Source organism: Esox lucius, chromosome 11, assembly GCF_011004845.1.
Source record: "Esox lucius isolate fEsoLuc1 chromosome 11, fEsoLuc1.pri, whole genome shotgun sequence".
Classification (NCBI taxonomy): Eukaryota; Metazoa; Chordata; class Actinopteri; order Esociformes; family Esocidae; genus Esox; species Esox lucius.
Window position 1 is genome coordinate 48,165,208 of NC_047579.1, and position 13,995 is coordinate 48,179,202.

At 43.1% G+C, this 13,995-nt stretch overlaps 1 protein-coding gene across 7 annotated transcripts in view; it reads left to right on the forward strand.

The window, feature by feature from the left end:
- Nucleotides 1–13,995, forward strand: part of hdac5 (histone deacetylase 5) — an 84,976-nt gene that overhangs the window by 60,467 nt on the left and 10,514 nt on the right. For 5 of the 7 annotated variants that reach the window (XM_034295082.1, XM_034295081.1, XM_034295083.1 and 2 more), the window contains 5 exons: nt 4,774–4,893; nt 5,428–5,665; nt 7,068–7,273; nt 7,436–7,744; nt 13,555–13,720. In XM_034295082.1, coding sequence (XP_034150973.1) covers nt 4,774–4,893; nt 5,428–5,665; nt 7,068–7,273; nt 7,436–7,744; nt 13,555–13,720 — 1,039 coding nt within the window. The remainder of the gene's footprint in view (nt 1–4,773; nt 4,894–5,427; nt 5,666–7,067; nt 7,274–7,435; nt 7,745–13,554; nt 13,721–13,995) is intronic. The other 2 variants (XM_034295080.1, XM_013136034.3) reach the window with 1 other exon arrangement.

Sequence of the window (13,995 nt, forward strand, 5' to 3'; positions counted from 1 at the left end):
TTGACTGTCTTGTAAGACAAGATAAATATAGACCCCCTCTCCTTTAATATTTTATGGCAGAACACACTGTAAGCAAAGCTGTATCTCCTTTTTGTAAGCATTACAGTTACTATAATCAACCTGAAAAGGACTTTGCTATGAAAAAGTATCCTCCTTCACACTGAATGGTATGTCTTCATCCAAAATGTAATATTAGATATACAAGTAGCACTAACATTTAATACATTTTTCCTTTAAATAAAAAAAGACATTTGGTCACTGTTGTGAAAACGTTTTTTTCCCCTAGCACAAAAGCTGTTTTTTAAAACCTTTAGATGCAATAGAATCTACTCAACACACTGTTGGTACAGTATGTATGGGATGGCATTGTTCCCTGTCTGGTTAGAGTTTAACTGTGTATGTCTGTTGGCCAGAGCATTTGCTACAGAATACATACCTGAATGCATTCATGCCTCCTTCCTTTTTGAGCCAAAACCAAGATTAGTTTTCTGAATTGACTTGCCTTGAATGCCTAACACTGTAGGATCATATTTTATGCTTTAGCTAGTGGTGTTGGCAATCCAACTAAACAACAGTTATGCCCACCTGAGCCAGATTGGGATTTAAAATGGACCAGTTTAAACAGCAGACAGTGATTTATAATGGACCAGTTGAAACAACAGATGGTGATTTATTATGGACCAGTTGAAACAACAGAAGGTGATTTATAATCGACCAGTTGAAACAACATATAGTGATCTTTTATGGACCAGTTTAAACAGCAGACAGTGATTTATTATGGACCAGTTTAAACAGCAGATGGTGATTTATAATGGACCAGTTTAAACAGCAGATGGTGATTTATAATGGACCAGTTTAAACAGCAGATGGTGATTTATTATGGACCAGTTTAAACAGCAGACGGTGATTTATTATGGACCAGTTTAAACAGCAGATGGTGATTTATTATGGACCAGTTTAAACAGCAGATGGTGATTTATAATGGACCAGTTTAAACAGCAGATGGTGATTTATAATGGACCAGTTTAAACAGCAGATGGTGATTTATTATGGACCAGTTTAAACAGCAGACGGTGATTTATTATGGACCAGTTTAAACAGCAGATGGTGATTTATTATGGACCAGTTGAAACAACAGAAGGTGATTTATAATCGACCAGTTGAAACAACATATAGTGATCTTTTATGGACCAGTTTAAACAGCAGACAGTGATTTATTATGGACCAGTTTAAACAGCAGATGGTGATTTATAATGGACCAGTTTAAACAGCAGATGGTGATTTATAATGGACCAGTTTAAACAGCAGATGGTGATTTATTATGGACCAGTTTAAACAGCAGACGGTGATTTATTATGGACCAGTTTAAACAGCAGATGGTGATTTATTATGGACCAGTTTAAACAGCAGATGGTGATTTATAATGGACCAGTTTAAACAGCAGATGGTGATTTATAATGGACCAGTTTAAACAGCAGATGGTGATTTATAATGGACCAGTTGAAATAGCAGATAGTGGTTTATAATGGACCAGTTGAAACAACAGATGGTGATTTATTATGGACCAGTTGAAACAGCAGATGGTGATTTATTATGGACCAGTTTAAACAGCAGATGGTGATTTATAATGGACCAGTTGAAACAACAGAAGGTGATTTATAATCGACCAGTTGAAACAACATATAGTGATCTTTTATGGACCAGTTTAAACAGCAGACAGTGATTTATTATGGACCAGTTTAAACAGCAGATGGTGATTTATAATGGACCAGTTTAAACAGCAGACAGTGATTTATAATGGACCAGTTGAAACAACAGAAGGTGATTTATAATCGACCAGTTGAAACAACATATAGTGATCTTTTATGGACCAGTTTAAACAGCAGACAGTGATTTATTATGGACCAGTTTAAACAGCAGATGGTGATTTATAATGGACCAGTTTAAACAGCAGATGGTGATTTATAATGGACCAGTTTAAACAGCAGATGGTGATTTATTATGGACCAGTTTAAACAGCAGACGGTGATTTATTATGGACCAGTTTAAACAGCAGATGGTGATTTATAATGGACCAGTTTAAACAGCAGATGGTGATTTATAATGGACCAGTTTAAACAGCAGATGGTGATTTATTATGGACCAGTTTAAACAGCAGACGGTGATTTATTATGGACCAGTTTAAACAGCAGATGGTGATTTATTATGGACCAGTTTAAACAGCAGACGGTGATTTATTATGGACCAGTTTAAACAGCAGATGGTGATTTATAATGGACCAGTTTAAACAGCAGATGGTGATTTATAATGGACCAGTTTAAACAGCAGATGGTGATTTATTATGGACCAGTTTAAACAGCAGACAGTGATTTATTATGGACCAGTTTAAACAGCAGATGGTGATTTATTATGGACCAGTTTAAACAGCAGATGGTGATTTATTATGGACCAGTTTAAACAGCAGATGGTGATTTATAATGGACCAGTTTAAACAGCAGATGGTGATTTATAATGGACCAGTTGAAATAGCAGATGGTGGTTTATAATGGACCAGTTGAAACAACAGATGGTGATTTATTATGGACCAGTTGAAACAGCAGATGGTGATTTATTATGGACCAGTTTAAACAGCAGATGGTGATTTATAATGGACCAGTTGAAACAACAGAAGGTGATTTATAATCGACCAGTTGAAACAACATATAGTGATCTGTTATGGACCAGTTTAAACAGCAGACAGTGATTTATTATGGACCAGTTTAAACAGCAGATGGTGATTTATAATGGACCAGTTTAAACAGCAGATGGTGATTTATAATGGACCAGTTTAAACAGCAGATGGTGATTTATTATGGACCAGTTTAAACAGCAGATGGTGATTTATAATGGACCAGTTGAAACAACATATAGTGATTTATTATAGACCAGTTGAAACAACAGAAGGTGATTTATAATGGACCAGTTTAAATAGCAGGTAGTGGTTTATAATGGACCAGTTGAAACAACACCAGTGATTGTATCATGTTGGGGATGCAGGGCTTAAGGAGTATTCAATAGTACCTGGAGACTCCAAGCAGTGATGACAGTTAGGCTAACTTCAATTAAATCCAAACTCCACTCAGACATAAAACAACACAAGTGCCTAGCTCAGGGATCCAGAATGCCACCCACAGAGCCAGAGTCTGCAGATTAAATGCCCATCCATAACGCCCTAGCGAGACTTGAAGATGTTAATGGGTTCTCGCACGTTGCCCTAGTGACGGTTGGAAAGTGACTATGGAGACGATAATGCCACTGGGCAGCATGTTCCTTGCCAGAACGGCCTGGCCAGTTTTGATAGAACTGAAAGAATGCAAATTGGTCTAGTTCCATGCCTGTCGACATTACCACTGCTCCGCTCTGTCCTATGGAGTTTTCAAGGACAGATCTATCAGGTAGGCGAGAGGCTTGATCACCGTTTCATTATATCCTTCATGAATACTGCCTACAATTACACATGGTTTTGAAATAACTGTTTTAGATTACTTAATCTTGAAGCTGTTGACTATAATTTTCTTCAGTAAGAATGTTGAATGCTAATGTTGGAGTGAATACATTTCCTGGCAAGGTCCCTCCAACAAGTGGTTGCGCTCGCATATTTTGTGTTTTTGCAAAAACTGCTTAATTGCGCTTCTCTGTCTCTGTAAAATACTATTTTTCTCCTAAAATAAAAAGCATTAGTCGATCCCTGCAACTATTTATTTTCCCTCCGTCCATTCTTGAAAATACTTAATGGCTCTCGTTCTGTCAGAGCAGAGAAACAGTTGACCAGTGATGACATACATCCCCGGAAGAAATGAAGAGACCACTGCACCTTTTTCGAAAAGGAAGGTTTTGAGTGAGGAACAGAAGGGTTAAAATAAAGAGACCACTGCAAATTGAATGCTTTTGTTCCTCACTCAAAACCTTCCTTCATAACGTTTTTGGAAAGGAAATGAAATAAAAAGGTGCAGTGGTCTCTTCATTTTCCCCCCCGGAGCTCTAGTGCCTTGCTAGCCTTGTGTATGGCACTCTGCAGTAGATCTGTCCCGTTAAACACACACAGATCAGAGAGCCTGACAGTGTTTCAACAAGACGAGACGTTTGCCATGGACTGCCACCTTGTTTGGGATGCAAAGTTTTGAGATGTCTTTTATTTTGCTGATTTGGAAAGCCCCGATGACATCAGAGCCAGCCCAAGTGCCTGTGAAAAGGCAAACACTGACTGGGGGGAGCAGAGGACGAGAATGACCCTATTCAGAAACCCTAATGACAGGGAGATGTATGTGATGCCGGGGAAAAGAGTCATGTTCTTCTGAGCGGGTTTCTACCCAGTTTCAGTCAGCCGAACGCCAAGTGGCAAGTTGTGAAACACTGGCTTGCATACCAATTATTAAAAAAAGAGCAGTTTGTTTAGGGGAACTCTGGCCTCTGGAGAGAAATCTGTTGTCTGAGGTGAATGAGTCACAGTGTATGGTTAGGGTTCCTGTCATATCCGTTTATACTGCCGAGGGTCAGATAGAACCCAAGATGGATTCCTTTCTTCCTCTTGCTGTAGTTGTTGCTAGGGTAGATTAAATATACATGCACTGATGGGATGTTTTAGTGAGCTGGAAGACTTCACTCTGTGTCTCTGTCTCTATCGCTTTCCTTCTCTCTCTCTCTCTCTCTCTCTCTCTCTCTCAACCTCCCCCCCTCTTGTGTCCCTCTATTCTCTTTCTCCCCCCCCCCCTCCCCCTCCTCCCTCCTGCACAGCAGCTGCGGTCCCTCCACCAGACCCTTAACGCCGACGGGAGCGTCAGCCCGCTGAGCCTCTACACATCGCCCTCGCTGCCCAACATCTCCCTGGGCCTGCCTGCCAACTCGCACCTTACTGTGAGTACCCCGGCCTGGGCTGCTCAATACCGCGGGAGGTTTACAGCATACCCCCTGAATACCGTACACACGGCAGGTTTCCGAGAGCCCGCTCGTAACGAGGAGGGAACGGTCCCGGCAACGCCGCTGCTTCCATACGTATGTGTTACTTTCAGCCGGCTGGTTGAATCCTGAATGTTGATTGGCTTAAAGCTGTGGTATGCGAGACCCATGTATAACGGTTATGCCGAGGCGATACATACCGGTTTATAACGGCAGTCGTCTGGGTTTGTGGCGTGCTGTCGGGACCGTTTACAGTTCAGTCATATTTCAGAGTGAGTCTGGGCGCTGCGTTCACACGTTTAATAACCCTACAAACAGTCAGTAGCCCATATGCTCTCCATCTAGGCTAGGCGTCTTGGCCGCCTGAACCTGCATCCTCCCGCTGAGGTAACCCACGGCTACGTGGCAGCACCCTGAACCGGACTGTTCCGTCCATGCGGTTGACCTTTTGGACTTTGTTAACCCCCCCCCCCGCCCCCCTCCCCGTCTCAGGCCAACCAGAAGCTGTTGCAGGAGGCGGAGAGGCAGGCCATCCAGACCATGCGACAGGGCGGGGCTCTGACGGGCAAGTTTGTCAGCAGCTCGTCCCTGCCGGCGTCATGCCTGCCGCCTGGGATGCAGCACGACTCAGACCCCCCCCAGCCCCCCAACAGCCACAGCAGCCACTCCTCCCTGCTGCAGCACGTCCTCCTGCTGGAGCAGGCCCGGCAGCAGAGTGCCCTCCTCTCAGGTACGCAGCGTTCCGGGAGGACCGAGGTACCCCCCTGACATGTGTAAACTTATTTACACATGTGGATATGTAATCTTCATTTTTGATTCAATTGACAAATGAAAAGATCAGGATTAGCAACATGTCAGATTGTTCGTTCTCGGTATTTGCTCGTGGGAAATAAATAAGGCCGCCCTTCGGTGCAGTGGGGGGTGGGCTTCTCCTTGGCAGGAATAACTCCATGAATGTGTCTTGTGTGCCGTATCCACTGAGAGGAATTTGGTCGATTTTTCCGTATAGAAGATTTTCTTCTTTTTGCATTGTCTAGCAGGAACTTGCACTCAATTTTTTGGGGGGGATTTGCATGGTGTATCCTGTTAATTTGACTAATAAAAAGATGACACCTTTTTTTTTTTTGCATGCATGGCTCAAATCAAGTTCTCCCTGCATTTCTGAAGGGCTAAGCCCTGGACTTATTCTCGCTCATTCTCTACTGGATTTGCTCAAGTGTTTTGGACCATTTTCATGATCTATTTTTGGGTTAACTTCAGATTTTTTTACAAAAGCCTTACATTCTCCTCAAGTTCTCTCTGGTGCAATGTGGAAATTGTGGTTGACTCAATGATGGCCCGGATGTATGACCAGGGCTGGTAGGTTCTTCTGATTTAAGGCGGTGTTTTGTGTTGCCAGACATGGTGTCTGTTTTTGCAGCCAATATCTCATCTGTCCTGAGCGCATTGTGCCAATAGCGTTTATTTTCAGCTGTTCATTTGTAGTGCGAGAGCTAAGGTTTCATCCATCCTGACTTCCAGTGTTGGCCAGGTCTCTGTCATCTCTTTCTAACAGTTGACTGAAAAACTTCAACAACTTGCTTGTGGCAAGAGTTGCCTGTTGATCACTTAATGCTACTTTTTAGGAACTTCTTTGAGCATCTTCCAGACTGCAATTGGGCTAAATTTGGTGGGACGGCTTGTGGATTGGATGTGGTCTGGAATGGTTTGTTTTAAATTAGAAAGCTCTTTCACCGTATCTGTGGAGTTCAGACCAAACCACATTGTGATGGTTAACTAATGAATCTGTCATCTTTTCACCTGTTTTGCTGCACCCGATTCTCATTTTAGCCATGTCATGGGAGAAATGTCGGGGTGTACACATTTCCAGTTGACAGAAATGTGTAATTGTTGTGTGTTATTTCATACATTAGGTTACTCTTATCTGTCAATATTGTTGAAATGAATATCAAATATCCGAAGCACAACTTCTCCTGCGGTGCACCTGGTTTCTCACAGCACTGTACACATTCCGACATGTTTATAATGCTCTTGAATCCCTGCCGGTGCCCTCCTGAGCCCTGACCCTAAACACAGATGCAAGTACTTACTCCCTCTTCTCAGCGCCATCTGACCCGTTCCCCTCCTTCCAGTTCCAATGTACGGTCAGTCGCCGCTGGTGACGGGCGAGCGGGTGTCCAACAGCATGCGCACGGTGACCAAGCTGCCGCGCCACCGACCCCTGAGCCGCACCCAGTCCGCGCCCCTCCCCCAGAGCCCACAGGCCCTGCAGCAGCTTGTGATGCAACAGCAGCACCAGCACTTCCTGGAAAAGCAGAAGCAATACCAGCTTAACAAGGTAGGGGGCGACGCAAGAAGCACCACCACAGGCCGATAGGTCACGGTTGTTTGTGTTTGAAAGTGAAATCATCTGTTGTGCCATTGGACTTAACTGGGCGTTGTGGTAAGTGCCTCTGTGCCAGAAATGGTTTTAGTCCTCCTTATCTGACAACCCCGCCAGATTCTCTCCAAAGGAGTGGAGCTCCCTCGCCAGCCACCCACCCATCCCGAGGAGACTGAGGAGGAGCTCACAGAGACGCAGGAGATGCAGGAGGAGGGTTTAGGGATGGGGCCTGAGCATCTGGGGGAGGCGCGACCTCAGGAGCAGAGACTCCCCAAGGAAGGGTCAGGGGAGACGTCGCCAGCCTCAGAACACCTGCTGACCCCGCTGAAGGGCGAGAGCACCGAGAGCGACTTGGAGGAGGAGGATGATGAAGATGAGGCCATCCAGCTGAGGGAGTGTGATGAGGAAGGTGTACCTTATGGCCAGGTAAAGACGCGTTTAACATTTTAACTTCGGTAACACTAGTAACATTTTAACACCAAAGGCCCTTTAAGTTTCTCGCTGTTCAGATCTACAGGACTTATAACCACGTGGGCTACGTCGTCTACTCTGATTGGACGACAACATGAGCGTCACTTCAGAAATAGAATACATTTGTACATTTTCTCCCACCTCTGCGCTGCCTGGGCGGAACTCCGCCCCCTGCTTATGCCTACCCAACCACTGTGCGCTGCGTGAGCGCCTTAACTACTTCATTAACAAAACCTAAATCCATGAAGAGTTGCAAATAGTGAATTCGGAAACTTGATTCATTGTGATATGAAATATGTAGACCCCATATCTTCCCAAATCTCTTTTAGTGACATGTTGGCTGACTAAAACCAGTGACTGGATTTACATTCACACCGAATCCAGATTTGAGCTAATATCTCTTTGAAGGTCTTATCTGGGATACAGCTTTACATGAGGATCCTTTATACGTTAACAAACGGACTTTCCCTCAGATGTGGATACTCACTCTAGGTCTTTCACCTGTAGCCAAATATTATTACTCCTGCACAGTTACGCAGTTCTTTCAGTGAAATTATAATGCAAATGTTTTCTCTGGAACAGATGTGGTGAAATATATTATTTCTTTCTTTCAGCATCTCTTGGAGTTATTTCAGTAGCTTTTTGGTCTCTAGCGGTTCTCACACAGAGTGGTTTAAGTGAAGCAGACAACTTTACTGGTGTTAGCTACATTACTAATTCATTAATTTTGTCAATGTAAGACATTATTCTGGCTAGCACTGCTTTATTTAGTCTTCGAAGACAATCAGTTATGACACAAGAAAAGCTGTGTATTTTACCAGAAAAGTCGGCAAAGAAGTACACCACCAAATGTTGTAAATAATAAGCGGCAATATGTATAAAATTGGGATTAAACTTCAGCTGGTATGGTTCCTAAAGAAATGATTAATGTTAACATGCCAGTAAGCAACATGGTGTTTTGTTTAACAATCACCAAGAAAACTGAGTATTACACAAACCTTGATGAGCCTCATAAACAGGACCAGATGTTTACACACCACAGTATCCTAAGATCATTGTACCCCCCCCTCCTAAGATCTAAACAGGATAAGCTGTTTGAATGGGTCAGTTCAAATGTATTACTTCAGATTTCTGAATAAAAATACTATATTGGTATGCAAGTAAATTTAGTCAGTGACCTGATCAATCATTTTACCCGATACAGTTGATTCCTCTATAACAGGCAGTGACTTCAGGGAGGGGATTAGATTGCAGAAATCCATAGCAAAGGATCAGTAACAGTGACTATGTTGTTATTTTTCCCACTTTTTACTGTAGCCATGTGAAAGATAATAGGCGACCAATACGCCCAGATACGCACGGACCCTGGGTCGCCCAAACTCATTAGACAGTGTTTTCAGTTGACCCTGGGTAGCGGAAATTCCTTAAACCCAAAGTTTGATTAAAGGAGATTTTTACAAAGGTGCTACAAAAGGTCAGTCATTAGGATCTTTTCTATATAGCTTAGAACTGATTTAGAAAAATGTCTCCCCTCTTGGAGGCATGAGTGGCTGCACCATATGGCCTCATCATCATCATCATCATCATCATCATCGCTCCCTACACAGGAGAGGAAGCCCTAACCTTTCCCTTTCTCACCCACCCATTAGTCATCAGTCAACACTTAGTTGAAACAAAATAAGTAACAAGCTCTCCGGAGTGAATCGCCAGCGGCCGATGAGGGTCTCCAATGGAGAGTGTTGAGAGTTATGCAGTATACAAGTGGTTTATTTTAACTGTCTCAAACCAGAATCGTTTCAGCAGGTGATTAAGATGGATCAGATGTGGGTGTAGCTGGTAGTATGAGATGGAGAGCTACTGTACTCTGATTACGTCTTTGTAGTCTAATCAGTGGCTGATTCTCTTTTACGACACAGACACTTTTTGTGTGACACAGTATGACACAGTCAACATCCGGACTGGGCTTTGTAGCATTGTGATGTATTTGGCCCTAAATGATGGTCATCACTGTAACATAAAAGACAGGGAACAGAATGGGCTTGTATTGTGGTCACGTTGGTAGAAAAAAAAATCAGATTTCAGTGTGCTTGCTGTTGTGCGTAGGAGGGAAGAAGGCCAAATGCAGCAAGGCGATGATAAAAAAGCCATCCTACTCCTACACACCATTGAGAAAAATATCAGAGGAGAGAAAAGCATCAGAATTCAGGCGGTGTCTTCTCCCTCTCAGCACACACACACCCAGAGACACACACACACCCAGAGACACACACACACACACACTCTCTCTCTCTCCCTCCCTCCCTCCCTCGCTGCTTTTTCTCATTTCAGTGAATGGGCTCATCTGTGACTCATCTCTCCTTGGTGAATCATCCCCTTCTCTCTCCCCCACTGCCTGTGTTTCTCCCCCCATTCTCCCCCCTTTCTCCTCTGCACTTTACACCCAATCACCGGTCACCAGGGAGCTTGGTCACTTCAGCAGGGCCGGGTCGGGGTGGGGTGGAGGTGTTACGCCACTGGGGGGCGGGGGGGGGGGGGGGTGTATGCATTCATTTGGCAGAAGACAACATCCTCACAAACATATTTTGGCATTCGAGTCAGAGACGCCAAAGTACCCCCGCCCCAACACACAGTCACCACACACGTACACACACACACACACACACACACACACACACCACCTCCCCCGCTAAACCTTTTTTTCTTCTGACTCTGCTCTATGTGGTGCCTTGAATACAAATGGATCTGAGAGAGGGGATGAGGAGAGGAAAGAGTGACTGAAAACAGAGGGAATACAAAAGAGAGAATGTATTGGAACAGAGCGAGAGCAGAGCAGACAGAGTGATGCAAAAGGAATCTGCCTTGCCTTAGCATGTCTTGCCAGCCAGGTGTGTGCGTGCGCATGTGCATGCATGCACGCATACGTGCGTGCGTGGTTGTGAACTCAGCCTCCCATCCCAATGTCTTAGAACAAGCCGTGCACAGTTAGAAAATATACGTTTCGTAAAAAACCCTGAACCATGCCGTTTGACCTCTGTAAGAAGGAGCCACTGTCACATGTGTTTGCAGTTGCTGTTTTTTCCTAGAGCTCACACAGCTCCTGTCTGGAAGTGTTTCCACCATTGACAGAAAGCAGAACCCCGCTAGCTCAGCCACAGTGTTTACAGCTGGGGATTGGTCAGAGTGGTCTTTTGGCTAGGAATGGCCCGGCCCGTGTCTTGCCCTGCCTTTTGAGGCTTGTACTGGATGCTTGTTTGCCATTGGGTTTCTACCAGGGCCCGTGTTTAGTCTATAACAGGCTTAATTTAGCTCCATCTATTTGCCTCCTCTTTCCATTGGCCTGAAGTGGCTTCTTCAGTTTGCATTCATTGTGAACTGTAGCTTCTTCTGCTACAGGGTTCGATGTGGGTAGTGGTTAGCGTTTAGCGTCACTGGTTTGAATTAGGGGTGGGTATTGGCAAGTACATTGCGAAACGATATCCAGCTCTGGAAAATATTAAGAGACCACTCCTAATTTTTCTTAAATCAGCATCTCTACATGTATGGCAGCCATTCCATTCCAGTGTCTGTTAAATTCCAACACAGGCACACCTCATTTTACTTAATGAGGTACTGATTAGGTGATTACCTGAACCAAATCTAATTTAACAAGGAAACGTATAAAAACCACTGCTGTGGTCATTTCTATCCTCTTGCATTAGGACCAACTAGATGGCAAAACAGTGCAAGTAGGACCTCAAAGGAAATTTGAATAAAATAACTATTCAGCATGACAAAAGTTGAAAATAAAAGTTTGGAAAAGTGAGGAAAAGAAGGGTTCAATTCTGGCTTTACTGGCAGAGGGATACAGTGAGCGTCAGGTTGCTGAAAATATCAATTACGGTAGACAAGCAACAGACATTGGGAACCACAAACCTACAGACTGGCAGAGGTGTGAAAACGACTTTCTAACTCATTTGAATGTAGGATGACATCAAGTGACCTACATATAGAATGGCAAACAGCAGCTGGGGTGAAGTGCACGACGAGGACGGTTCGAAACAGGCTCCTAGGGGCAGGGCTGAAGTCATGCAAAGCTAGAAAAAATAACTTCATCAATGAGAAGCAAAGAAGAGCCAGGCTGAAGTTTGCAAAAGACCATAAGGATTAGACTGTAGAGGAATGGAGTAAGGGTTATCTTCTCTGAAATTTTCAGCTTTGCCCAACACCTCGTCGTCTAATGGTTAGACGGAGACCTGGAGAGGACTACAAGCAACAGTGTCTTGCTCCCACTGTTAAATTTGGGGGGATCGGTGATGATCTGGGGATGCTTCAGCAAGGCTGGAATCATACAGATTTGTCTTGTGAAGGATGCATGAATCAAGCCAAGTATAAGGTTATCCTGGAAGAACACCTGCTTCCTTCTGCTCTGACAATGTTCCCCAACTCTGAGAATAGTTTTTTCCAGCAGGACAATGCTCCATGCCACACAGCCAGGTCAATCAAGGTGTGAATGGAGGACCAACAGATCAAGACCCTGTCATGGCCAGCCCAATCTCCAGGCCTGAACCCCATTGAAAACCTCTGGAATTTGAAAACCTGTAATCAAAAATCAGGGTTATTCCACCAAATATTGATTTCTGAAATTAAAACATTAGTATTTTGTTGTTGAAAAATGAATATGAATTAGTTTTCTTTGCATTGTTTGAGGTCTGAAAGCAATGCATCTTTTTTGGTTATTCTGACCAGTTGTTATTTTCTAAAAATAAATATTCTAAATGACAATATTTTTATTTGGAATTTGGGAGTAATGTTGTCAGTAGTTTATAGAATAAAAGAAAACTGTTCATTTTACTCAACACATACCTATGAATAGTAAAACTGATAGATTTGCAGTGGTCTCTTAATTTTTTGTAGAGCTGTATATCATGATACACATGCTACGATTTAATACATCACGATTCATCACAATATTATTACTGAATCAAGATACTTACAGAAGTGCTAAAGAAAACCTCAAATAATATTAGGCTGTATACTTCAAAGGACCATCGTTAGCTAATCCCTGTTAGCATCCCCTAATAAAAAAATAATAATATTAAGGATTGACCTTCAGGTCAGTTTAACCAGTCAACACAAAGACTTTAGCAGTGTATTATTCTGAAAAGTACATTCTTAGCGAAACCTCAAGGAACTTCATGTAATTATTTGAATAAATAAAAGAGAAATTAAAATAACTTAAGGGTGGCAATGTGTAATTTTCAAAACTTAAGCTATGCTAAATTGTTGCATAGATCAACTTTAAGCTCTGTATTATTATTATTATTATTAAATTAAAACGACATGGAAACTAGACACTGAAAAAACGGATACGTATGAATTACTTCTGAGTGTCAAGGTTGTTATCCAGAAACAGCTCAGATGTGAGTGCATTCCTCTGTGCTGTCACAATATCGACTGGAGATCACAGTATTGATACATTATTGTGAAAGAAAGAATCACGATTCTACATTCAATGGTTCATTTAATCATTAAATCAGCGCAGAATTAGTTTGAATCCATGATCCGACAAAGGGAAAACCTATTGCAAGGTGCTTCACTCTGTCACTCTGGATAATGACAACATCTGGAACATTTCTAAAAATGTGAACACAGTAAACACTGAAGACTAGAGCTTCCGTTGATATAGGGCTTGGTTCTGTGTTCAGCGTGAGGTTCCAAGTCCGTTCTCATTCACTGGAGTTCGGACAGCATTCAAAACTCTCTCTCCTTCTGGTCCCCCCCCCCAGTTTTCGGACCAGCATCCCCTGCAGCAGCTCAATGTGTTCCATGCGTCCTTGTCCCTCTCGGGCTTGCCCCACAGACCTCTGGGAAGGGCCCAGTCCTCACCTGCCACTGCCAGCCTCAAAGGGACTCCCGTTGGCGATTTCCCCATCAAGCACCTCTTCACTACCGGTACATTTGTTATTATTATTATTATTATTATTATTAATGATTTTTTTTGTACGGATGACACAATGTAAGACGATCGCGCCAAATAGAACGGAAATCCTATCTAATGAAGTCTCCTGATCTTTATTTACCACGTTGTGTTTTAAGTCGTTTTTCCAACTGATAAATATTTGAGAAATGGATCCCGATTTTACTTCCAAACACTGACACAAAGTCCTTGGCTTTAGAGAATGTCAGAGGATACACACTTCCCAGCAAGATAAGGCTGTGTTGACTAA